Genomic DNA, 26,977 nt, shown 5'->3' on the forward strand with positions numbered 1-26,977 from the left:
CAGATCCTTGCACTTTCTTCCTTCTATTTCATTCATTATATTTATTGGTCTCCACTACTAAGAACATGTCAGTTAGACTAAAAGCAAACATTTAAATATTTTTTAAAAATTATGTGCCAGTACAAAATTCTGTAAGAATAGGTAGCTAGCTCATCAATTCTTGTTCACTTAGGTCTGAACTTTTTTAAATTTTTGACCAACTTGCACCTTAGTTAAGGTGTTTTTGTTTTTTGAATTCAATGCAATGTCTTGCCATGAAAGTCGGATATTTTAATTACAGGAGGTGAAACTATCAAAAGCATAAGCCAGCAGTCTGGTGCTAGAATAGAACTTCAGAGAAATCCACCACCAAATGCAGATCCAAACATGAAAATGTTTACTATCCGTGGGACACCACAGCAGATTGATTATGCTCGACAACTTATAGAAGAAAAAATTGGAGTGAGTATTTTGAGAAGCATCTTAAATTGCTGTGTAAGGCTGTTGATACATCTTTATATTTATTTTAGCAAGGTGCAAGCGAGAAAATACAGGAAATTGAACTGAGCGGTTGAGTCTGTCCACTAGTTCTTTCCACTTGAGTTCCTTTTTTCAGATGTTAACTTGATTGACAGTCATTTAATTACTGTTAATCATTAGTGTCTGAATGTAAAGTCAGATGTAAGCATAATCAAAAGCCCTGATTTTCATTCTTGATGAGCTGAGTGATGAAGAACTGAATAGGAAAGAGATGGAATTACCCTCTTCTGGGTCAGGGTTGACATAAATTAAGTAGCTTTCACTGTAGCATCATGTACTATAATTGTTTGTGCATAATGTGGAATTTGACAGCCTTGGAGACTAATTTTGGATAGTTTCAAAACTACTAGATTAATTAGATTAATCCAGTGTGTATATATAGTTATAATCTAGGCTTGATGCATTTTCTGTTAGGCTAAAAATGAAGTCAGCAAGAAATGAGACCATTTGTGGGTCTAAATAGGCAAACAATAAGCATGCTTTGATGAATGCCTTATTGTAGAAAATTATACCAAAACACCCCTTAGTTAAGATCAAAATATATGTAATTAATTTGAATGCATTGTTCGTTTGTGGGAATGTAAAGTGATTTTGTTCCCTCAAAACAAGTATTCTTTCAATTTTTTTTTCATCTAGAGTTAGTGGTAATTAGATTGTTGATGAATTATCATGGTTCACCGATCTAAAAACTTGGAAGTTTACTGTTATATGGTTAAAAAGAGAGTTTGTCTGAATGGGAATTGCAGTATTCTGGCCCTTGAGAACCAGAAGTACTAAGAAGACATTAGAGGAGGGAGGATCCATGAGAGAATCTAAAGATGTGGACATATGTAATGATCAGATCATTCCCATATGTCACTAATTTTTTGAACTGGTTTACAATTGTGTGGGAAGTACTGTAGGTCTGACACTGGAATTTATTGATTTTTTTTTTATATTAATTTATTGATTAAAAAGTTGCACCAAAAAGAGCGCGGTGAGCCAGTAGAGTTCTTGCTGTGTGCACACCAGAGTGGCCAGTTGCTGGGCAGGGAGGGAGGTAAAGTGACACAATCTAGGCTTCCAGTTCTTGCCTTGATAATCAGCTAGACCCATATTGCAGAACATTTGAACTATCACATCAAACAGTTTTGCCAGGAACTTGCTCAAATGAATACTTAGTTTTCCAGGTACACATTTGAACAAGCAGCTTTAAACTGGTTTAACAGGCTTGTTTGCTTCAGGGTTAAACTACATGTAAACTGCTATGCCTATTACATGTGTTCATGCCTTAAGGAATCAATTTCTGAAGGAAAAGTCCAGACGTCTGGACAAAAGTTTTTAGCTCATTGTTGGAATCCAGACTTGTGCTCTCAGTATGTGAAAACATGGGGGTCACTTTTTTTCTCCCTGCCTGCTTCTTCCCTGTTATAGGGTCCAGTAAATCCTTTGGGTCCACCTGTTCCTCATGGGCCCCATGGTGTTGTTCCTGGCCCGCATGGACCTCCTGGACCGCCGGGTCCCGGCACTCCTATGGGACCTTATAATCCTGCTCCTTATAATCCAGGACCCCCTGGTCCTGCACCCCAGTAAGCAGCATTTTAGTTCCATTTTTAAAGTGGGGGGAGTGGAGTCACCCTCAACTTGAATGTCATTGAGCATGGTACTTTGTCTTACAGTGGTCCACCAGCACCATATGCCCCACAAGGGTGGGGTAACGCCTATCCACACTGGCAGCCACCAAACCCACCAGATCCAGGTAAGAAATGCATTTTTTTATAAAATATTCTTGCTCAGACATGCATTTGATGTACATATGTGCTGCTTTAAAAGTGTGTTTTACGGGGGTTTTTTTGTATTATTTTTACTGCTAAATCTGAAAACCGCTTCTTGATCGTTACTTTGAGAAACTGCATATACATAAAATACATAAAAATAACTTGTAAGTTACTGAAATTCAGTTAAAAGAGCAGGAGTGTTTCCTTGTTACATCTGTGATTTGCTTACATTCTTCTAAATGGAAAATCTCAAAATTTTACCTGCATTAGAGTGAGAGGTTCAAGTTTCTCTACTAAGCTTATCTTGTAAAATTGAGTAAGAAAAGCAGGCCACTAGTTCAGAGAGCTGAAGTAGCATGTTTGAGGGTCTCCGACAAAGATTTTGTGATTTATATTGATTCCCAAAGCCCTTTCTAGTCTCACTGGCCATGATGTTTCACTTGGTGGTTTAACTGTATCTTATTTCTAAGTGATACTGATCCCGGCGAGGATAAAGCTTCTTTGAGTCAAAATCTTGGATTTCTCGCCATTTTTTTTTCCTCCTTAAAGGATAGCAACACTTCAGAAATCCTGGTTTCTGTTAACTACTTCCATTATGTTAGCATTAAGACTGTTGTTGTTTGGTTCTTTTTTGGTAGGTAATTATCTTTCAAAATCTTTTCCGAAGTCCATCCCCCTTATTAAAAACCTTTACCTGAGCAACTTTAAGGGTAATTCAAGTGTCCAGTTGAGCAGGATGGTAGAAAACAGATCTATAGGGAGCCAAGGCTACAAACCAGTCAGAGGGGATCAGCAGGTACTGGGGAAGTCCCTGTTCCCCTGTGCACTACCAGGAGTGACCAAGAATAATGGTCACAAGCTGGCAGAGGGTAGATTTAGGCTAGATAGCAGGAGGCGCTACTTCACTGTCAGGGCAGCTAGGATCTGGAACCAACTTCCAAGAGAAGCGGTGCTGGCTTCTACCCTGGGGGTCCTTAAGAGGAGGCTAGATGTATACCTTGCTGGGGTGGTTTTTGGCCCCAGTACTCTTTCCTGCCATGGCTGGGGGTTGGACTCAATGATCTGCTCAGGTCCCTTCCGCCCCTAGAAACTATGAAACTATAAGACATGGCAGAACCTGGGTAAAAATGTTCTGATTCTAACTGCTTACTGTTAGTATAAAAGATTTCAGCAGTGGTCTAAAGCTGGATAAAAGATTTCAGTCAAAGCTCTTGAGAGGAAATAAATTCTTTTCCCCACTCTGCACTCCCCTCAATTTTTTTTTCCAAAAATCAGGGGGGTCATACTTCTGTTGTACTACTAAACATCTGGAAATCATGTTTAGGTTTTGGCTGCAAACTAAAATATTTTGATGCAGGAATGTGTTGATGGCTCTTTAGGGGATTTTCAGTACTTCATTGCTGTTCATCTGGGTTTTGGCATGGCAGAAGTTCATGAAGCAAGAGAGATGGACTGGTCTTTGGAGATGTAGTCAGATCACTAACTTGGTTTATGAGACCAGGGCATAAAGCATCCAGTGAGTCAGTGTGACGCATCTATTTAGAATTTTCTGTTTTAAACAACCAGTACTTGAAGTCTTTCACCGTATATGGGTAAAAATCAATTTTCTGATCTCCAGGCCTCACACAATGGCTTTGTGCAGACTTTTAAAAAAGGTGTCTTTAAACTTGGCGTACTCCCATCCTGAGCCCAGAACATACCCAGAAGAGGCAGCGCGTTAGTTGAACCCGGCTTGGCCAATGTCTGCATAAATCGGGCGCTTTAGTGGTGCTGTTTTGGTGCTCTTATCTAATAGCTGATTAAAACAACTTTAGTTAAAAGTGCCAGATAGTCCTGTTGAAGTGTCTCATCTATACAGACATTGCAGAGTCAGGTCAGTGTAACATGCTGTGGCTTCTGGTAAAGCATGGGGGTATTCTGGGTTGGCATTTTTTAACATCTGGAAGCAGCCAATAATTCTGACATTAGACACCTTTTTGTTTTTATTGTAAAGTGGTCAAGAATTGTTTTTTGTTCAATCATTATTTATATATCTTTCTCTCACTAGGAGTCTTCAGTAGTCTTCAAAATCTAGTTCTCTAGAATAGGTTTCTAAGGGTGTTCGGTTTTGTGTTTGTTTGTTTTTTAGGGTAGATCTTCCTTCCATAAAGGAACAAAGCAGTTCGGTCATCTTTTGGTAGCATATGCTTTGATAGACCTAGAGTTCAGTTAATTCCTTTTCTCTTGTACTCCACGCAGCATTGCAGTCAGCCTACATTCATCCCTGTAGTTTGCTTGTTTTCTTCCAGTAAAATTTTATGACCTAAATTACAGTGCAAAAGAACAGCTTAACTCTCATCATGGTGTCTTCTTAATTTACATCACTAATTAGACTATCTCTGAGACATCTAAATGGAATAGGACTTGACGTGTTCTGTCAGCTGTTTGCTTGCATCAGGAGGCATTCTTAACATGAAAATAAATGGTTTAGAAATATCAAAATGTTTTTCATTTGGAGAGATTTGACCAGATTTTTAAATATTGCAAGGTTTGTATGTATGGGGCTTCTAAACTTTTTTTGTGACGTAGTACCTTTTCATTACTTTGGAAAACATTTTGAGAGACTCAAAATTCAAGATAGCTTCTTTTCTAGTATTAGGTGTTTCTCATTATTTAAAAATGGAACTGGCCATTGAAATCCAAGTGTACCAGGGAGAGTTAGGGATGCATTTTTTGTGGTTTAGTACTTACTAAAATGAAGTTTAGTCAGGTCATGACTCAACTTACACTTAAAGGGTATAATTGAAACAATAGAGTTTAGTTTGATGCTAGCTTGAATCAAAGGATCAACTGCAGTTTTGTAACAGTTAAACTGGGAGAGTATCACAGCATTTTAGAATTGCAAAATACTCTGTTGGAGTTTATTCATCACACAACTGTGGTTGATTATGGAGTGATGGTGCAGCAGAAAACATGAATTGTCCCTGAACATTTAAGGTAAGTGAAACAACATGATGAAAAGCAAAGAGATGGAAAGGTAAAAGATAGTAAGATACATGTAGACGGTGTAACAATACATGCTCTACATAGAAACAACTAAAACTGTAAGCAAAGCTATGTGATATTTATAGCTATGTAATATTCTTCCAAAGTATACTATTTACATTGTAAGAGAGTGGACCTTTATTTTTTTAGGTAAGCCAGGAACAGACCCCAATTCTGCAGCATGGGCTGCTTATTATGCTCACTACTATCAGCAGCAAGCACAGCCACCACCTGCAGCTCCTCCTGCTGGACCAGCTCCAACTCAAACTAATGGACAAGGTAATTGGATCCATTTATTAAAAGGAGAAGCTGCTTGTCATTATTGAGAATGTAATGATCTATGAAGACTTCTGTCCTCATGGTGCATGTTGGGGTTTCCCATACAAGGGAAAATGGCACTTACCCTGTTGGGATTGGCACATTCTTAATTTTGGTGCCAAACTTTAAACCTTAAAAAAAAAAAAAAAAAGTTAAAGTTCAGTTCAAGAGTTCTTGGGTCTTTGTTTTTTTTAAGAGTTTGAAATAAAAATTTCAATGGCATGTAAATGCACATTATAGTAGATGTAAATAAATCTTGGATGCAAATAAGGCTCTGTACATGTGTTCAGATGATCTGGGGGAATTTTCCCAGTTTTGCTGTTCTGGTAGAAAAACTTAACTGGAGATACCTAACAGACATTCAGATGTTGAGCCCTTAAAAAGTGTAGAGCCTACAGTGCTGATGCTGTGTAGCCTCTTGTGCACACACCTCCATGTGGTCTGCAGGCTCCTTTACTTTGCTTGGTTACAGATGTCAGCAATGCATAGTGAAGCCATGATTGGCTGATGCAGGCTATCTCCCTGCAGCATATTATGGGGGTTGTGAACAGGGTGTGTTTTTTTTGCTCCATTTGACAGTAGAAAAGTCCAACACAAATAACTAGAGGTAGGGGCTGTTCTGGGGCTTCTCTCTGGCTCCTGGGAGATGCCACACTTTAGAAGTGATTAAATCATTAATTGCCTCTTAAATAGTAACCTGGCCACAAATTAATTCAGTTTAATGGTGGAATAAAATGGAATAGCCACAAAGTTATTACAGAAAAGAAAATGTGTAATAACTTTGTAACTAATCCCCATAATGGCATAAATTGAACATCTGACCAGCTGACTAGCACTCCCAGCCTGCGCAGCACAGTGGACCCTTGGAGGGTCCCATGGCTGGGAGACTCGGGTAATTGCAACTCCCACCTGTGGGACGACTGCCTGTTGCCCTTGGCTCTGATGCACTTTTCTGACAGGAAGGGAAGGGAAGGTGTATGGACATTCTCGAAGCTGAAACTCCTTGGAGTGATTTAACTCTCTGTTCCCAGGTTATTCTCTTGGAGTGGCTTTTTTTGCTTTGTGAGAAGAAATCGAAACTTCTATATACCTGTAAAGTAGTGACTTCCAGGAGAAACTGAATGTCTGTATGGGGCCTAAATTAAGTGACTTAAGACAGCCAAGAGTAACAGGCAGCCATTAAAACCATGTAAATAGTGCAAGACTGTGACTGTTAAAGGCACTGCTTAATCCACCTTAATTTTAAGGGCTATTTGGTCCAGATACAGTATGGGCTCAGCTGTTTACACTTTATGGCCCCTTATAGAGCAATTACCTAGTTATTTGTAAGGCCTGTAGATTGAGTCAGTCAAACTAGCCAATAGACAGTTTCTCATCTGCTGTTAGAAGCTGACTAGAAGTCATCAAGTGCAAGTACTTTTTCTCTTTTCAGTTGTATCTGCTGCTGCAGACACATAGCTGATACTACTGCACAGTGGTTGCGAGGGGGGCTGTGTTGTTCAAACATCTTTTGCATGTATCAGGCAAATAACTGTTTGCTAGGTGTGCTGTTGTAAATGGGTTGGACTAAGCAGATTCCTCTTGTTCTTGAAAGGTCGTCTTGGGGCTTGAGTTTTTTTTAAAAAGTTCTTTCTCTTAGTTTTACTTTCATAGATTTCACAGACATTAGGGCTGGAAGGGACCTCGGGAGATCGAGTCCAGCCCCCTGCCCAAAGGGCAGGAAGTCAGCTGGAGTCATAGGATCCCAGCAAGATGAGCATCCAGTTTACTCTTGAAGGTGTTCAGTGTAGGTGTTTGAACCACCTCCGATGGCAGGCTTTTCCAGACCTTGGGGGCTCGGACAGTAAAGAAATTCTTCCTTATGTCCAGCCTGAAACGGTCTTGCAGTAGTTTATAACCATTCAACCTTGTCATCCCTTGGGGCGCTCTGGTGAACAAATGTTCCCCCCAGATACTGGTGGTCACCCCTGATAAATTTGTAGGTGGCCATCAGATCACCCCTGAGCCTGCGCTTTTCCAGGCTAAAGAGCCCCATGACTCAGCCTGTAGTCGTAAGGTCTGTTTTCCTGACCTCTGATCATGCGCATGGCTCTTCTCTGGACTCTCTCAAGCTTCTCCACATCCTTTTTGAATTGTGGAGCCCAAAACTGAACGCAGCCCAAAACTGGACTCCAGCTGCTGCCTCACCAAGGCCTGGTACAATGGGAGAATGACGTCCCGGGATTTGCTTGAGAAGCATCTATGGATGCAAGCCAGTGTTTTGGTCACCTTACTGGCAGCAGCGTTGCATTGCAGGCTCATGTTCATCTTGTGGTCAGTGATGACCCCCCAAGTCTCTTTCTTCCATAGTGCCAGCCAGTGTAGCACTGCCGAGCCTATAAGGATGCTACAAGTTTTTCCTCCCAAGGTAGAGAACTTTGCATTTTTTGGTGTTGAACACCATTAGATTCTCATCCACCCATTTACTGAGCCTGTCCAGGTCAGCCTGGATCACCTGCCTGTCTTCTGGTGTGGATGCTTTGGCCCAAAGTTTGGTGTCATTGGTGAACTTGGTCAGTCTGCTTCTGACTCCAATGTCCACGTCACTAATGAAGATGTTGAACAATATGGGTCCAAGGACAGAGCCTTGGGGGACCCCACTGGTCACAGGGCACCATAATGATCAACTTCCATCAATTACTACCTTCTGGGTCCGACCACGGAGCCAATTTCCCAGCCAGCAGTTCGTGGTGGACCCAAGGCCACATTTCATCAGTTTTGCCAAGAGGTGATCATGGGATACCAGATCGAAGGGTTTTTTGAAGTCAAGATGTACGACATCAATCTCTTTTCCCTTGTCCAGGTCATAGGTCACCTGGTCGTAGAAGGAAATGGGGTTGGTCAAGCAAGACCTACCCACAACAAACCTGTGCTGGCTATCCCTCAGGATGTTGGTGTCAGCCAGTCTGTTGAGGATGGCCTCTTTAATAAACTCTTCTAAGATCTTCCCTGGGATAGAAGTCAGGCTGATGGGCCTATAGTTAGCCAGATCCACTTTCCGTCCTTTCTTGAAGATAGGCACCACATTGGCCTTCTTCTAGTCGTCGGGCACTACACTAGAGCACCAGGAGTTTTCAAAGATCCGTGCCAGGAGCTGGGCTATGATGCTTGCCAGCTCCTCAAGTACCCTAGGGGTGTAGTTTGTCAGGGCCAGCTGACTTGAAGGTATCCAGCCTGTCAAGGTGTTCCTTCACGAGGTCAGTATTTATGGAGGGCGGGGGATCACCCTTACCCGGACCTCCCTGGCCCGTAGTGGACACGGGTGTCCCATGGGACTGTACTTAGTGGTCTGTAACTGATTCATGAGATCTGTAAATATTTTTCTAAACTGCTTTTTAGCTGTTTTGTTAAAATTACCTGGCTATATTTTGGATATGTTAAGAAGGAAGTAAATTGGTGCAAATGGAGAAAAAACATAAAATGTATTAACGTTTTATTTTGACTTTCTTTAAATCAGGAGATCAGCCAAATCCAGCACCAGCAGGGCAAGTTGATTATACCAAGGCATGGGAAGAATACTACAAAAAAATGGGTATGTTAATACATTTTTGTTTGCCAAAATAGTTAAGGTGAAGAGAGGTTCATATTGGATTTGGAAGAGCTCTGCCAATAAAAATAAGAACTTGGTCTGATGTCAGTTAAGTGGCATAGGTTCCTTTATCATTAGACTTCCTGGCACATGTTGGGAATTAAAATGTTTAATTAAAATATGCTTACAGCATCTCCTTTAATTCTATTAGTGAACAGACTTTTGCAGTATACCATATTTGAGGGTGGGGAGGAGTTGCTGTTTCTTGAATTCCTTAGTCCTAAATTGTCCTAGGAGGAATAGGTATAGAAGCATATGTATTTGAAAAAATATTTCCAAGAAAGCACATGAACTTTTTGGACACATTGTGGTACCATCATAGAGGGCGACCCTGCTTTCTAGATCTGTCTGTGTCTCAAATTTCACTGTACAAAATGCCCTATTCTCTAATTTTGGGGAACAGTAACAGGCTGCCTGCCTCGCTACCTGTCCCTCCCCCCCCACCTCTGCACTTCCTGTTCATAGCCATAACATAGCCCCCCCTTCCTCCCATTTCTTCCTGCACTGTCTGTCCCCCCACTGCCTGTTTCATTACTACCCTCCTCATCAATTCTTTCCTCCCAGCACCTGCATTTATTTGGGGTGGGGGGTTGAAAGGGTTGTGTTCAGTGTATTTTACCTTTTGACATCTGCTCGTTGGTCCAGTTCACCTCCAAAGGCAAAAAGCCAAGATGCTTTCACATTTGTAAGCAGACGAATACATTTCTCATCAGACTCTGGAATATTTCTATACTTTGACTTCCCTAGAGAGGAAGATCTGGGCTCCTTTAAGAATTTTCCTAGGATTTCTTTCAATTATGTACTGCTGATGAAGATTCAGGAACCAAAGCCTTAACCTTTCTTTGGGCCAAGTCTAATTAAAGAACAAATCAGAAACAAGGGAACCAATCCTTAAATGCAGAAGAATTGCAATTTTAAAAAGAAGGCAAAACAAAGGCTGAAAATCCTAAAAAAGTAGATCAAATGAGAGAAATAGGAAGCATTTTACATCCTAGTAACTCTTGCAGTAGTGGAGCCTGACCTAGCTTTCCAGTTATGCACCAAGTACATAGTGTATATAATTATATTTTGGTGTCTAATGCCTAACCTTCAGTCAGACTTTTCTCATCCCTGGGGTCTACCCAGAGTGCTGAATTCCTTTTATTGTATCCATAAAATTATGAATCCTAGCTTCAGTTATCTTAAAAAGAAAAATATTTCTTATATCAAAAAGGCAAAAAAAACTACCACATGACTTTTAGTAGATTAATTTGTGAGAAAAATAAACTTTATTTAATACATTAGATTAATTCATTCTTCTTTAGCTTGCCTCAAAAGTCTTTCCAATTGAAAGCTTTGTGTACTGATGTGAAGAACACTTAAAATTTATTTTAGTGAAACTACCAGTTCAGGACATGATCACTTCTGTTTCCTTTCACTATACAAGTTGGATCCTACTAATTTGATTTGCAGCCAAATTCTGCATCATATAAGTCTAAGGATAAGCCAGTCCCCTGGAAGATCAAAACATGTGCAACATGCTCTATAATGACATTTGGGCAGATAATTTGCTGACAATACAGGTTTATCATGCTCAGGATTTTGCTGCCTTAACTTCCTCTACAAAATCATCTTTATTTGCCTCTAATATTGTAGTGCTATTAAAGGAAGGGTAGGGTTGCTGCTCCTTAATGCTCACTACATCCCAGTTCAGGGCTGTCCAACCTGTAGCATGTGTGCCACAAGTGGCACAGGTAGCTTCTCTGTATGGGGTACACAGCAGATTCTCAAGAGGGCAGGGAACAGCAAGCAGAGCAGCAGACAAGGGGATCCAAGTGACATTTTAGGGATGGAGCTAGGCTTTAATTTGTCTCAGAGTTGCCCCGTGTCCCTCCTGCATGTGTTCCAAAGTAGTGAAATGGTTGTTACTAAGAATAAAAATGAGTTTTCTGGGGCTTTCCTCTCCTGAATGTCCTACATCTGTACAAGATCATTCTAGATAATGTGGTCTAATATTAGTGGTAAACATTTTCAGCTTGCTAATAAGAATTTCATGTTTCAGTGCAGTTTTGGAAGAACGCATCTTGAGTGAATGAATGGTTTTTTGGCTAAGACTCACGAGTTCCACAGTCAAGCCAGAGCTGCATCTTGTGTGTGTAGGAAATGGTGAAATTTAAATTATCGTGATGTTGGGGAATGGGTCTATCTTGGAAAGAAATTTAGTGGATTTAAAAAAACAAACATTCTGTGCTTGTTTTGATGGGAATTTTTTTGCAGTTTATGAAAGCAGGAGGTTTAAATATTGGAAGGATTTTTTTTAAAGCTTTCACAACCAGTTTTGTAGTGCATCAGTCAGCCTTTTAAATTAGGATGCATATCTAATAGAAGCTCTGTAGTAATGATTAAAAGTGAGACTATATTATCTAATTTTTGTACTGAAATTGCCAAAAGTGTAGAAATATATTTATCAATACTGGATATCACTTGAGCACTTTTGTGTGGAAAATAGACTAAATCCCTGTCCAGTTGCACATGAGAATATCTTGCATAGTTTCAAGCCTGATGATCCAAACAGAAACCTGACTTAAATTTTTCTCAATGGGAAATGAGAGAGTTGCTTTAAAATTGGTATCTACACAATTTGGTAGAAAACAAATTTAAATATGATTTTAAAGTAAGTGGAAATCAATCCCTAAGCATTAGGCAAAATAGTAATTGGCTAGCATATATAAAATGAAGAACAGCTGACTGACTCTTCCAGGATTTGAATTTTGGCTACCGGAAGGTAGATATTTTACTTTCATTGCTGCTGTTTTTGTTTTGTTTTGTTGTTTGACCTTGCCCTTGTGTTAGGAGCTATTAAGGAAACAAGTTGTTCATAAAACCCATGATAAGGCATCAAAGAGTTAGGAGGGAGTTTGATGCAGAGGGCAGGGGAGAGTTGAAGAGTACTTAAAGTTTTTGTGCTGTAACTTTTTTCCTTCTTTTGAAGCACTTGATGCCTTTTGTCTGCCAACACTACTTAAACTTTGTAATAGACATGCAGTAGTATGTTAGTGAGGGGTATGGAAAGATCTCATTTTGCAGCCAGTGTCACTCTCTGACTTGCCTTCACCCAAACCCGCATCCTCAGTGTGGTCACATCTTCTGTAGCTGCAAAGGTGGCTTCTGTTGGCAGTTCCCACTATTCAGGAGTGGTGTTTGCATCATGGAGTCCAGCCACCAAAGCGTTGCTGCTATGAAGTAGCAACAGCTCCTCCAATGCAGACATAGCCATAGTTGTTATATTTTCAAGAGTATCGTGAAAAGAAACAAAAGGAGGGAGGATGGATCTTTCAGTGTGGTGTAATTGCTAGGACTTCTACAACTTTAATGGACCATGGTCCTAGCTTCAGCATTCTAGAAAACCCATGTTGTGTTTAGCAATTTCTTTCACTACTTGGAGGAGGGAGGGAGGGAGGTACTTTTACTTGGATGTTTTGTTTTAGGGATTGTGTGCTAAGTTTTCAAGACTTGAAAACTGATTTAATTCCTCCCCGTCCCCCAAGCTTTTTCTTTAACATATGGAAGATCAGTTTAAATGGGCCATGGATTTATGAGTATTGTATATTCAAAGAGATCAGGATTCAGCTTGCTTTAAGTAGGGTGAACTGAGGTTTCTGCCTTTCTCCCAAGTTGTCTATTTTCTTCTTACCTCTTACCTAGTTTTGTGATTTGGGCTTACTTGAGCATATTGACAGGTATCTCAGTATTCCAGATGGAGTTTGATTTAGACAAGTCAGCAAATTTGTGGTGCCATCAGTTATTCCACTTCTTTTGTACATCCTAATTACTGTCTGTGTGTGCAAATATTTCTTTTGGCTGGTAGGTATGTTTCCTTTTGATAGTAGGATCATAGGAAAGTAGTTTAGAAGGGCCCTCCTAAGGTCATCTAGTCCAGCCCCCTGCTCTAGGCAGAATTATCCTTGACTAAACCATCCCAGCCAACTGTCATCCCATGATACCAGCTGGCAAAGAGCTTTTTGTAGTACTGCAGCTCTGTTGTCTGTAATGTTCTAGCAAAGTGCAGACTTCTGCAGCTTACTTTTGTGGAAAAGAGGATGGTGATGAGTAGAAGTTGTCTACTTCTGTGTTGATGGGGTGCAGAGCAGGTGTCAGGGGCATGCCTGATCTCTTCTTTTTCAAATAGTAAGTAGTTCTGAACTCCTTTAAAGCAGTGTAATCGATCATTAATACACAGCAACTTAATGTGCATCATGAGATTGGGGAAGTCTGGGGATTCTCATTTTATGTGGAGTATATTAACAAAATGGTAGTGCTGCAGAGTTAAAGCTGTATCTCTAGTATGAGCAGGAATAGCATTGTGTAAGTGATTTACATGGGTGCCATTTTTAGATTTTATTTGGACCTGACATCAGCTGAGATGGCAGAAGAGCTCTACCTTTGTTATATGTCTTTTTAATTTTGGTTTACATGGGAATTGTTACATTAATGTGGGGGGTTTTTCAGGTCAACAAGGGCAGCCACAAGATTATTCAAAGGCTTGGGAGGAATATTACAAGAAGCAAGGTAATGTTTGTTAGAAATGAGATTATTTTGAGCTTCTGTTGTCTTTGTTGCAGTTACAAAAATGTGTAATCTTAATTTCTCTTAGGTCAGGCAGTTCCAGCACCAGCCGGGGCCCCACCAGGTGGTCAGCCTGATTACAGTGCAGCATGGGCTGAATATTACAGACAACAGGCAGCATATTATGCCCAGACAAGTCCACAGGGAATGCCACAGCATCCACCAGCACCACAGGTATAAAGGTTTTTTTAATTTATTTTTGGCTGGCTTCTATTTCAGTAATTAGAGGTGGTTTGTGGTTGTTTTTGTTCATTTTTTTTATTTTTTTTATATATATTTATTTTGCATGTCTCCTGCTTTGTTGCCTTTGGAGTATGCATCCTTTTTTCTAGCAAAATAACTATCAGCATAATTTAGTATAAATGACTTGATGATATCTGATAACTTGAGTTCTGTGTATCTCCATACGTTCAATGTTTTTAATTAAAAAGAAAACTTTCTCCTCCCAGGGTTTTGAAAACCATGCAAGAAGCCACCACCATTTACATTAACCAACTTTTCTTTCTTAAAGGCTTCACTCCTGAGTTAGCTCAATTTAAAGGATTTTCTTTAACTTTTTGTATATCTCTTATGTATCTCTTCTGCACAGGGCCAATAATAAGAAGTGGACAATACAGTATTTGCTTCATTGTGTGGGGGAAAAAACCTTTGTTAAATGTATGGATGCAGACGCCTTGATGAAGATCTTAATTTTTGTTTGGTTTAAAAATAGTGTTTTTGAAAATGTACAAAATATCTATCACTACTGATAGGAGGTAATATTTCTGTGTAGAAATGAAAATTGGTTTGTTTTTAGTACTAGTGTAGATGTACACATTCCAGCAAATGTATTTGCAATTATGTGGTCAATGCTTTGTGATATAAATGTACTTTTTCAATGTATACTTTATCACTTTTAAAATGCCTGTTTTGTGCTTTACAATAAATAATATGAAACCTCCTGTGTCGGTAAGTTGGATATGTGGGTATTTGAAGAATTCTAGGATTTATTAGCAATGCTGAATTAAGGTACATGTACACAAATGAGACTTTTTTTTCCCCATGCAATCTTAATTGAGTTTAAAAACTTGTCAATGGCATGTTTTTCCCCTCTTGCAGAATAGTTGTAGATGAAGGATTTTTCATTTTATTGTATCTTGCTGTCTAGCACCAGTAATCTTGATATCTTCATTTTCTTTCTATTTGATTAAAAAAATGCATGTGTTTAAGAAGATCTTTTGGCATACTTCCATTGCATTAACAGTGAAATTTCCTTTTTTATACTTGACCACTGTTTCAGACCTGTACAGCGGCTATAACAGTTAACCTCTCTGTTCTTAATTTGATACTTGATTTCAAGATCGTTTCAGCATAACTTTTTTTAAAGCATTTTTCAGAGTAGGTATAAACAGTTTTATAAGTAAAAATGTTAAGCATTCAGTTTGCAGTAGTTCATTTCAAAATGTAGTGTAGAAAGGTGAATGCAGTATGCTTTTTAGTTACCAAAATTGCATCTGTCATTGAAACACTGTATTTTTGTTTGAGTGGTGGTGAGCGGTTGGCTGAGAACTTCCTGCAGTACAGATAATTTCTGTTTTGTTAAATGCTCAACACCAGTTGTTGAATCAAAAATGTTTTTTTTTAATATACTTGAAACGTTTCTGTTGCTCTGATACTCATACTAAAAACCTGATATTCTTTTAAAATCCATTGTTTGCTCTTTGCATATTTATTGGCTCTTTGCATATATTAGACTTCATGCAATACAGTCTGTCTTGCCATTGTCTGTTGAAGTGCAGGTTTGATCCAGCCAGTATAGAACTAGCTCTATAGGGGTGAGAAGGACTGTGCTGTGTATCATCCTTGATTGTTCCTTCAAGGAGCATTGCACTGTAAGTACATCAGAATGACAAATTGATGAACTGCAACAGTATCTTTTTGTCAATGTTCCACATAATGCAAATGCCATACCTGTGTGAATATTATGTTGGAATACAGTGCTGCTATCTTAGGAAATCATAACTGCTTCTTAATTCAGAAACATAGGTGTGCATATATATATATATATATATTTATGTATGTATGTGAGCTTTATGGGTAAGTATTCTTGAAAAACCTAGCAATAGCTAAAGAAAACTTTGTATTTATCTAAGTAATGTAGTATTTTTCACTAGTGTTCATGAGTTGAAGGCTGTATTATTCAGCATATGAAAATATGCATATCTAACATAAAAGTTTTTGGAACTGCTTGTCAGACAGTTGTTTTGTCCTCAGTTAGTTTGCAGAAGTGTAGTGATGTAGGTATGTTAAATCATTTTATAAACATGTATTTGCTTTATCTTTTGGAGCACCATTTTGTTGCTTTGAGAATAATACCTTAAGGTGGCTGCGCAGAGAAGTTAAAATTTAAGGCTTGAAAATTGAGTAGTTTTTATCATGCAGGTAATCAGCAATGTATTTATTGTGTTTGTAGAATCTAGAAGGAATTGTCTTTACCCCTTTTTAAATTAGGAATTAAAATAGTAGTTTGAAACGGGAAGATGCTTGCTATCTTTAGTGTAGGATATGAAGTTTAATAGTTCAGATCTTTTGCATGATATTACATAATGACCTTGTAGTGAAATGGTGCATTTATAATGAACTAAATTGAACAAAATTTAAATTCACTGGATTCTTTATCATTCACAAATGGAGGCTGTTGATTTTGATTCATTTAAGGTATAAAATCTTTATTAATTGCAAACAGTGCAATTATTTATACTTCACAGTGCCTTCCCAGACCTTCCACCTTAGGTTCTGCTGCAAAAAGCAACAGGTAAGCACAACCTAAGGAAGTATATAAATAAATATTTCAGTACATTAATGTTGTCCCTGTGAGATTTTTTCTTTTTTTTCTTTTTCTTTATTTTTGTGGTTGTGTATCAAAAGCAATCTGCTGCTTTCCCCAAATGCATTGTTACTCATGGTACCATTTCAGTGGGAAGTCTTAAGTTGTTAAACAAGTGTTTATATTTCTAGGTAAACATGCATCTTTTAGAAAAGATAAGTGGATTGCTGCAGTAATTCATCTTGATCTAGATAGCCATTTTTATGACTTTTATTCAAGCAGTTCAGTCGTTACAATTAAACAAACAAACTTTTTCATTATGCAGAAAAATAGTTAGAAATTTCAACAGCCTTCACAAATTTCGTTGTTCTTTTTTTTGAAAGAAGTAGGATATATTCCCACCCTGTCTGTAAGAACTAAATACAAAGGGTACTTTGTATTTCTATTATTACTGATGCTGGTAATTTTAAAAGTATACAAAATATTCGTGCAGTTTTTAGATAACCTAGTTTTTTTTATCCATCTATATGGTCAAAAAACAGACTTCAGCTTTTCAGAATAGTATGTCTTTATAGAAAGCATGTGCACCAATGAAATGCTAATGTATGGCAAATTAGTTTTTTAATGATCTATATAGCAATCAGCATTTTCTGTTCCTTGGTACTTTAACTGAATTGCTGTATATGCTTAGTGTGTTTCATAGATGGTCTGGTATAATTTTTTCAGTTAAATTGAAAAAAATATCTACGGCAGCATCTTACCAGAATTTGTTTTATTATTCAGTTTTTAAAATGTGCTGATCCTTTTTCAAAAGTCCTGCTTATCTGTGCGTTCAAGAAAAATATTCAAAAATACTGCCTTCATTTTCACACACAGTGCTGAAGATGCTGCAAGCACCAAATCATAGCTCATAGAATCAGGTCCTGAGATAGTTACTACCATTAAAGAGGAATCCTTTGAGTGTATGCCATTGGTGAGCCGATGAGCATGGACCATAGAAGGGCTCCATGTAGAAGGTAACATTGGCAAAAAAAATAACAAGATTTGAAATGTATCCCATTCATAATGGTGTAGGGAATATTTTTTTTTCTGTTTGATCACTTTTCATTCTTTTAAAGTGCTATTTTCTTTACCATAAATGTTCCATAATCTGTTAAGTTTTTTAAACTGTGGTTAATAATATAAGCCATCTATTTTGATTTACATTATTCTAAACAGTCAAGTTTAGATATATTGACTTTCTGAACTAAATTAATATTTGTACTTAAATCTCTTTAAGCCACTTCATTTTGGTTGACATGTAGTTTTGATAATGTAATTCAGACTTTATTTTTTTCATGGGAAGAGCTAGGTATGTACCAGTTTAAATCCAAGAATTTATTGTTGGGTGGGTCTTCTCTTTCAGTTCCTTTTAAATGTGCTACTATTTTATTTCACTGCAATATATTTTTAATTACTAAGATCATAAATTGTAGTAAACCTAAAAAGTGGGGAGGAAAGACGAAAGTCATTTTATTGGATAGCTGCTGGAGCATGAAAGATAAGATGAATCTGCCTTAGTTTAGTGCCTGAGGTGGTTTGTTTGTTTTTTGTTTTTTTTCAGCTCACTTAGCTGCTGGACTTACAGGCATGTAACTGTTGAATGGTGTTAGTTCAGTCTCAAAACTGAGACTTTTTCCAGAAGACGGAAAATAAATTGGAATATGATCAGATAAGGGAGTTTTTGAGAACTATTTTAGAAAACTAGAACTTTCCAAAATGGGGCTTTTAAATAAATATTTCTTTGTTAAAACCTATGAATGAACTTAGAAAGTGAAGTTTTTTTTCCAGTTTAAGGGGAAGTAGGGAAGCATTAATGTTCAAAGTAGTAAAAATATTTTCAGATCACTTTCTTCAGTCTATACTATACTGCAGGAAATGATGTGAAATAAAATATCAGCTAGAAGGATAATATTTATCAAATCATTATATGTAGTGTATTATAGTGTCAGGAAGGTGGTATTATTTACTGCATAGCCTTTATTACTTGAAATACTTTGGTTTTCTATTACAGTATTTTAGTTTCTACTATCCAACATTTTCTTCCATCCTGTCCCACACAAAGTAGCCTTTAGGTTTCTCTTGCATGCTATAAATTGATTAGGAAGAAACTGACTATTCTAGAAAGCACACAGTTGACAGGGTTCCCTTTTCCCTAGTAGTACTCTATACAGCTCATATGTATATGCACAAATATTTCTCTTACGTGCACGTGAAATGCATTTTCGTCCTGAGAAAAGTGTTCTCTACAGAAACTACCCGTGTGTAAAAAGAAGATTGGCTTTAAAAGGCAACTGTGATGGGAACAGTGTCTTAGGGAGATGCAGCTTGGACTTGAGGTAAATTGAATGCTTTACAAAATGTGGTTTTGAGCTTGCATTGGCATTGTATGTAATATAGGTACACATTAATTGTATAATGGTTTTGTATGGTTTATGGCTTTCTCAATAAATGTAAACTGATTAATAGTACAAACGGTGTTTGTCTCTTTTTTTTTTGCTTTCTTCACTATTTTCATATATCAGTTGACATCAGGTAAACAGTATATATGGTTGGGTTCATTTTCCTGGTATTAAATAACACAAGAAAATCAATGAACGCTGACATGAAATAAACTAAAATCTGTTGGTGGCAGAATGTGTTTTATTTATCTTCTAATGCACAGAATCCTGTCACACAACTACTACACAAACAGGACTTTGGGACACTTCTGCTCAGTAAATGTTAAGCCAGAAAAGTGTTATAGAAGATGCTGTTGGTGCAAATAAAAATGGATCCAACAACCAGAAGACATGATTTGCAATAAATCCTTGTAATTACTGCTAAAAACATTTTCCTATAAAATTTAGATGTACTCTGAACAAAAGTCCATTTTAAGATTATTATTATTATTATTTTGAAACTGGCACTTGTATATCCACTTTCTCCTGAATTTTCCAGCACTACAAGTCCTTATACAAAAAAAAGAATTCATCTGTCTTGCCAGCCCCCAAAGACTAAAATAAATATACAGCATGGAAACTAAATGCAAGTAGTTCTGTTATCATACTCCATTTTTATTTTAGGATTTCAAGCATTTAAGCTGAGATGCAATAATGAACAAATTCTAGCCGGTAAAGATGAAGATGAAAAACTTAACCACAGTATTACCAGAGTGTATCCAAAAACTTGCTCTACAAACTTAATTTTGATACACCATTATTTTGGCATGATTTTCACAAGTAATTGGTACTTTTTTGTTACTTTGTATAAGTTTTGGTAGTTTTATAGATGTCTCAATCCTATGGATGTATTTACATTATCAGTGATTACACACTTTAAAAGCAACACATCATTTTGAATGTAAATATGTATTAAAGCAAACTTGGAGGCAAAAAAAATTATAGTAGAAGTTAAGCCATAGTATAATTTGTCATTGTTTAAAAACAGTACATTGCTTATTGATAGCTTTTCCAAGATCATTCTCTTTGTCTACTAATTCCTTTTGAGACAAAAGCAGTTAAAAGCTTAGTGTACATGCAGAATGTATTGGTATGTGTATACTACTTCAAAAACTTCCAGATCAGTATATTTTGTTGTTGGACTCTTGCAGAATACTTGGTCTTCATATGTGGGAACACAAGCAATTTAGTTTTTTCCTGTAACTTATTCTTTTCATATCAAAACCTCATTTATATTGTTTGGTACCAAATTTCACACTGAAATGAGTCTGAACCCTGTGCATTTTGATGGCTATCCACCTCTGATACAGGAATGACAAATCAACAACACTTTCTTGTTTTCTTAATTGGCCCCACCACAGAGAGAGAGAGAGAGAGATGATGCAGTAGTAAGGAAGTCGAGGGGAAGGAAATTTTCCAGCAAAAGCAGAACATTAGTAGTCATCAGCTAGAAGAGAAAAAGGGTTAAGAAAAAAAGATTAATAGATTTGTAACAGGAAAGATGCAAGAGGAGCTGTATTTTGGAACTCTGAAATGAAGCAAAACAAGGCAGATTTAAATTATTAACTCTTACTTTCAATGGTGAGTATACAGGTGCTAGCTGATGTGCCTCTGCTGTTGACTGCTTTACACATATATTCTCCTTCATCTTCTGGGAAGGTTTCTGGTAGATAAAGGCAGTATGTGTCTCCTCTTTCAATGTACTGATAGTCCTCAGAGTCCTGTAACATTTCCCCCTCAAACCACCAAGTGACTTCAGGCTTTGGCTCTCCAGTAATTTTAACAGTGAACCTTACTGGCTCACTGTCAACAACTGATATATTTTTTAGCGGTTTCTTGAACCAGGGAGCTCCAGACCGTGCTTGGTCCTCTTCATCTTCATAAGTAGAACCATTAAGAATACTTCCCTCCTCCTCTTCCTCTTCCTCCCTCTTCTGCATTTAAAACAACTAATTTTAGAACCTTTTTTAAATAGTTGGGATGTCTAATACTAGTACATACTTGATCACTGGAATGCAAAAAAAAGCAATGACATTTTCTGCAGAAGGAGATGGCAGCATAAGTACAATCTTGCTATGGATAATAATATGTATCAATACCATAGAATCTGGGTACTGGATAGATTTCCCCCCCCCCCACCCGAAGGTTGTGAAGATTGAGCTTGATTGAAGTGGAGGGGGAGTCTGGAATATGAAGAAGATTTTTAAGCATGTTGCATAGCTTTCCTTTTCCTTAAGAATCAGCTATACATTCAGAGGAAACTGCTGGTTTCCTCAGTAGTAGTAATAGTAGTATTAAACATTTTAATTCTATGGGAATATTTGCAAATTTTTACTGCATCTTTATTTTGATGGGTACTGCAGATTAATGAGTGCCATGAGTACAATACCGCTTCGATAATGTTGGTAATATGCTACCAAATGGTAATAACGTAGTAAGCTGCTTGGTTGGTTCGGCAACTGTAAATCTGAACCATGGTGTGTGAGAGGTCACCGACCTTTGATGCATGTGTCTAGGCAGGAAGTTGGAGGAGTGGAGACTCCCCTGATCTTCCATCCTCTTTTAGGCCACTGAGGCAGAATCCAAAAGCCAGACCGAGTCCAGACATTTGGTGCCGCCAAGTAAGCTGCTTAAAACGTGTATCTCACTAGTACAAGCCCTTGACTCTGAGGGAACATGTCTTTGGAGAGCAAATTTTAATCTATACCTTCTGTAATGCAGCGTCTATTTCCTTTTGTTCAAACTGCATACGTAGTAATTTTTGTTCTTCGATTCTTCGCTGTTCCTCTTCCTCCCTTGCTTTTGCCATTTTCTCAAACCGAGCCTTCATGTTTACTTTATGAGTAAATGGAGCCTCGGATTTCTTGGCTGGTTTCACATCTACCTCGTCTTCCTTTTTATTTCAAAAAGAAAATTTAGAAATGAATTGCAAAGTTTAGAACTTGACTAGATTTTAATTTAAATAATTTATATAAAAATTTACAAAAACACAGAACAAAACGAAATTATTTTTACCTTAACAGGTAATTCAGCCTTTCATACTCCTCCTTACCTGAGGTTTATTTAAAGGTAGTAAGGACTCATTTTTTATCCAGTATGATTTTACACTGAGGTGTAACTACTGTATTTCAAAGTGTATTTTAAGTGTCACAATAAAAATAAAGGCAGACAAGGTTCTTTGCGTAATTCTGATATCTTTTTTATTAGACCAACTCAAATAGGTGGAAAAAATTTTCTTAGTAAGCTTTTGGGTTTAAAAACCCTTTGTTAGGCTAAGGAAGCATCTGCAGTGGGTGCTTCCTCAGCCTGACTAAGGATTTGTACAGCTTGATAAAATTTTTTCCAACTATTTGAGTTGGTCTAATAAAATATATCAGATAGGCAAACAAGGTTCTTTGGGTGTATGTCCTTAGACCTACCCAGCTACAACCTATGCCCCTGTAACATGGCACAATAAAAACAAAGCCCTGGTTTAAATAAGGCCAGAGACTGGATAGTGTTACCAGGGTCAGGGTCAAGTACCAAACGGTGGTACAAGAATTTGTCATCACAGAAATCATGGGACTGGGGACTCTGAATGTAAACTTTGAGGCATGTCTTTACAGTGCACTGGATCCTAGCACTGGTTAGGGGACTTGGAGGATTAGCGCTACTGCACGCATGTGGTATTTAATCATTTATGCCAGCAAATCAAACTATATATAGGGGACATGCTGAGAATCAAAATTATTTTTGATCAAAAAAAGATTGCTTCCAAGATAGCAAACAAAAGCGCCCAGTTGGCCTGTTGTAGACATGTCTACTTGGCCATGTTAACAGTCTGAGGTATACTTGTAAAGCCATACATAGAAGCTGGCTCTTCAATTTATATTACACTATATAGCACAGTAAATCTTTTTCAGACCAAAGTAAGAGAAATGGATACAGGAGTTACTAACTATGTCCTCTAAATTTTTTTTTTTTTTTTGGGGGGGGGGGTCTTAGTAGATGTCCTTTTTCTCTTCTCTTTTCTAGGTAAAGCTTTTAAAACTCCAACAAAATCCCTTTTTTACGCTTCCCAAGCTTCCTGTGTTTTGTGACTATGTCCATGTTTTTCTATTTCTAAATCTGCTTGTTTTACACAGCTGTTGTAGGGACTCTGTTCCCTCCATGAAGTATTTGAAGGACTAGCCTTAGGAGATACTAACTTCCGTAGCTTTCCCTGCTCCCATTAGGCTATACTTCTTTTAACCAGAGGTAAAAGTACAACAAGATGGATATCTTCCTCAAAGAATGCCATCTCTCCCCCACTGAGATCATGTACTACTACTTGCATGGCTTCTTTTTTCATCCCAATCCCTTCTTGCTTTCCATTAGTTAAAAATGAGTTGGTTTTAATTCTGTTTTTCAGAAGCCATTCTGGACACTTAGTTCATTCCTAGCCAACTCTCCTATATGAATTTCTCTCCCCTCTTGTTCTGAGACTGAGGAAAGTTTACCAAGCAGTACGTGATCATAATGCGAGAGGTTTTTGAACCGGTTTTTTAGATGTCGACCACTAGCAGACATTTGTAACTAGTCCTTAAAAAATAAACCTGTTCATAAAGTTACCTACCAAGGGAATAACAGCTTGTTTAGAAAGGGTTATAAAAATAACATCAGAGACAAAAGTGGACAGAAGGAAAGGGAAATTATCTGGAGAAAGTAGAATAGTTCAAAAGCAAAATGGTGTGGTTTTTTGTTTTGGTTTGCTTTTTTCATTTGCTATTCAAAAATTTAATTTAAATGTGAACTGTCCTAAATTGCAACATGGACAAAGCCTAAAACTAAATTGGTGTTGACCGGGTTTTTTATACTATAGCTTTGCATAAGAGATGTTCAGGTACAAGTGCACACTCTGAGACCTAAATAAGAATTCCAGTACCCTCTGTGTCAAACCTTAAGGGGCCATGCTACTTGAGCAGTTGGGGCTGCATATAGCACAGGCCATGGCACGGCATGCCCTAGCTCACACTTGGGAACGCATTCCATGGCCGAGCCTAGCCCAGCCCTTGTGACAGACGCGAAGCAGAAAGTGGAGGAAAGAACGGGGGAGCCTGGATACCTTTGCTGCTACTGCAGTCTAAGCAATGCGGAAAGCAGTTGTTGAGTGGGAGCCTGTGGTGCCACAAGTTTAAGCCCTCAGTCCCCAGGCTGCTAGTTGTACAGCCCTGGATTAAAAGAATGGGTACAATGGCACCCTGTAAGGACTTTGAGGTGGTATAGAACCGATACGGTGTGGTGGCTAGTGGGGAAGGGCTCAAGCCTATGCTGACTGCTTCAGGCTTCCTATGCTACTGCACCTCCTCGGGTGATGGATGTTCTGTGACAAGAAGTAGTGCCAGCTTCTTGATTGACAGGAAAAGAAGAGAAAGGGGATTCTTTTGGTGCCCTACTCTTCTTCGCTTTTCCCATCTCTACTTGCCCACTCTCTGAAAGTAAGGTGCCTTGTTTTCAGGGGCCCCCTCCCTCTTCAGAGTAGAGAGGGAAGTTGGGCTGCCACTTCATGCAGAGCAAGCGAGGAGAGTATGCAGTGGAGCAGTTCCTGTTCTTTCAGTGTCCTCAGACTTGGAAGCTCAATTTCTTCCTCCTCTTCCCCGTGTTAAAAAGTGGCCTTGCCCATTTCCTGCAACCACCTATCAAAGAAAATTGCTCCTGTACAACTGAGCTTCCCTGCTTCTGCCCCACACAGAAAACCTTGAAAACCTAGGCAGGGAACCTTGCAAATGAACAAGTCCCTGCAGTACACTAAGAAGTCTATTCCCTCAACGGTATAATAGATTAAACATTACTTAACTTGGATAGTAAGGAAACAAGCCAGTTTCATAAGAAAAGCTTAAAATCTGTCATTTGAGGCACAATGGCAAGCCAGCTATGGTTTTGATATTTTGGTTGCTAGTCTATCATTGAATGAGTTTGCAGAAGGGGAGGAATAAAATGTGTGCACCTAGCACAAATCCATACTTACTGCTGACTAGCTGATGAGAATGGAGTTGTGCTGGTTTCTGGCAATGGCTAGGAATGTCCTGGGACAGTTGCTACAAGAGAAAACATCTTGGAGGAATTAGTGGGGAAACAGGTGAGGGAACAGTGATCACATGAAGGTCATAAGATACCCTGAATGAATTCTGTAATGCAACTTAATTGAGGATGGAAGATATTAGTTAGGAGTTTAACTATGAGGCTGTAACAACCTATGACAACATATTAGCACTTGTCTATACTGGCTATAATTTACCTCTTGAAATTTCTCTGCTTCCCTGTCTCTAATTTCCTGGTCCACTGCTCTTCTTCTAGCCCGCTCTTCTTCAATTTTTCTCTGTATTTCTTCTTCAGATAGCTGTCCAATTTTTTCAAACTTGCTTTTTAAGTTCTTTGCCTGGATAGAGCCACTTCTCTTTAATTTTATTAGTTCTTCATATTCCCTGCTTAGCTCAAAGATTTCTGTTTCTTCCTCTTCCTGTTAAGAAATTATATCATGCTTAAGACCTTAAAAAAAACCCCAATCAATTGAAAAACTACAAACAAAGCTGACCATTAAACTTTTTTATTTCCTTTTTGAGGGGTACTTTATACTTAATGTAATGAATGAAACTTTCCTTAAATCTAATGAAACCAGTCCATTGAAAGATGGAGTGAATTAAATTTGTCAGTACAGGGACCTTTTCTCAATTCTTTCATGTTCCTGCACGCTAGGGCTGGGACTGAAACCACGAGTGTATTTCTTATGGTCCAGTGAACAGCCACTCAATGAGTAACAACTTTTAGTAGTTAGACCACACATAACTGGTAACTTAGCATCCAATCTCTTATCAAAAATAATGCTGATTAATGCAAGATGTCATTAAAAAAGTACTTTCCTAAAGAAATCTGCTTTAAAAATGGGAATTATGCTTTTAGATGCTTTGTTTTTTTTCTATCCCTTTTCTAAAAAAAGTTAAGTTGCAATCCCTCTTCTTAAAAAGGTTAAGTTCTTTAATATATAATAAAAAGAAAATTATGGAATCACTTACCCCTCCAGGTTTCCAGTGAAAATACACATATTGGCAGTAATTCCTTGAAATAATTTAGGACTGTACAACTAAATCACTTTCCTTATTTTACATTTTTTGTATCACTTATTTCTCATTCTGACCTTGGAATATTTATCTTGGTGTTTCTCCAACATAAGATTCCAAGCCAAAATTGAAATTTAAGTCTGGACTTACTACTCCCCTTGAGTCTTCTAAATATGAACTCAGTAACCTTTGTATCTGCTCACTTCTGAATATTATTGCCACCCCAAAGCATGCAAAAACCATGTAAAAACTTTATTACAGTATCTGAGCCACAGGCAACATCACACAACATAATAAATGAGAAATGCAAAATAATGCAAATGCCTTCACACTCATGAAAGCACATCTTCCTTCTGGTTTCTTAGCATTTAGGTTTCAAACCATGAGCTTTCCTATGCTACCATGTGAAGAAGAAACTTTACAAAGATATTGCAATGTTAATAAAAGAGTTGTAATCTAAGAGCTAGGACTTTACAAAAATAAAATCAACACTGGAAGAGTAAAAAGTTGCTCTTGATTTACTCATAGCAAAGTTGTGATTTTCGAAAGTTCAGGTGTAATGTTACAAAACAGCTTCTTAGCAAAGGATGCTGTGAAGCTTGCAGAAGTTGCTGAGACTCTAGATAGGCCCCCACAAGTCTCAAGGTTCTGGACTTCTCACCTGGGGATGGTGAAGCATATTGATAAATACATTTCAAAATGGGAGGGAGAAAATATAAAAAGTACTAGTTTTTTTTTCCAGTTTCCCCTTCCTATTTTAAAAG

At 38.0% G+C, this 26,977-nt stretch overlaps 2 protein-coding genes across 9 annotated transcripts in view; one reads left to right on the forward strand and one right to left on the reverse strand.

The window, feature by feature from the left end:
* FUBP1 (far upstream element binding protein 1) overlaps positions 1-19,171 on the forward strand; it is a 34,096-nt gene extending 14,925 nt beyond the window's left edge. Inside the window, exons 16-23 of the mRNA XM_019530608.1 lie at positions 281-441; positions 1,933-2,087; positions 2,178-2,257; positions 5,451-5,579; positions 9,115-9,189; positions 13,880-14,025; positions 16,599-16,645; positions 17,534-19,171. Coding sequence (XP_019386153.1) covers positions 281-441; positions 1,933-2,087; positions 2,178-2,257; positions 5,451-5,579; positions 9,115-9,189; positions 13,880-14,025; positions 16,599-16,645; positions 17,534-17,564 — 824 coding nt within the window. The 3' untranslated portion in view covers positions 17,565-19,171. The remainder of the gene's footprint in view (positions 1-280; positions 442-1,932; positions 2,088-2,177; positions 2,258-5,450; positions 5,580-9,114; positions 9,190-13,879; positions 14,026-16,598; positions 16,646-17,533) is intronic.
* Positions 19,172-19,319: 148 nt separating this feature from the next.
* Positions 19,320-26,977, reverse strand: part of NEXN (nexilin F-actin binding protein) — a 38,404-nt gene continuing 30,746 nt past the window's right edge. For 6 of the 8 annotated variants that reach the window (XM_019531223.1, XM_019531230.1, XM_019531226.1 and 3 more), the window contains 4 exons: positions 25,394-25,615; positions 21,845-22,030; positions 20,711-21,071; positions 19,320-20,584 (listed from right to left, as the gene is read on the reverse strand). In XM_019531223.1, the coding sequence (XP_019386768.1) occupies positions 20,571-20,584; positions 20,711-21,071; positions 21,845-22,030; positions 25,394-25,615 (783 nt within the window). In that variant the 3' untranslated portion in view covers positions 19,320-20,570. Of the gene's footprint in view, positions 21,072-21,844; positions 22,031-25,393; positions 25,616-26,977 lie in introns of all 8 variants that reach the window. The other 2 variants (XM_019531224.1, XM_019531228.1) reach the window with 1 other exon arrangement.

This window comes from Crocodylus porosus, unplaced genomic scaffold (genome assembly GCF_001723895.1).
Source record: "Crocodylus porosus isolate Cpor-Errol unplaced genomic scaffold, CroPor_comp1, whole genome shotgun sequence".
NCBI classification, from domain to species: domain Eukaryota; kingdom Metazoa; phylum Chordata; order Crocodylia; family Crocodylidae; genus Crocodylus; species Crocodylus porosus.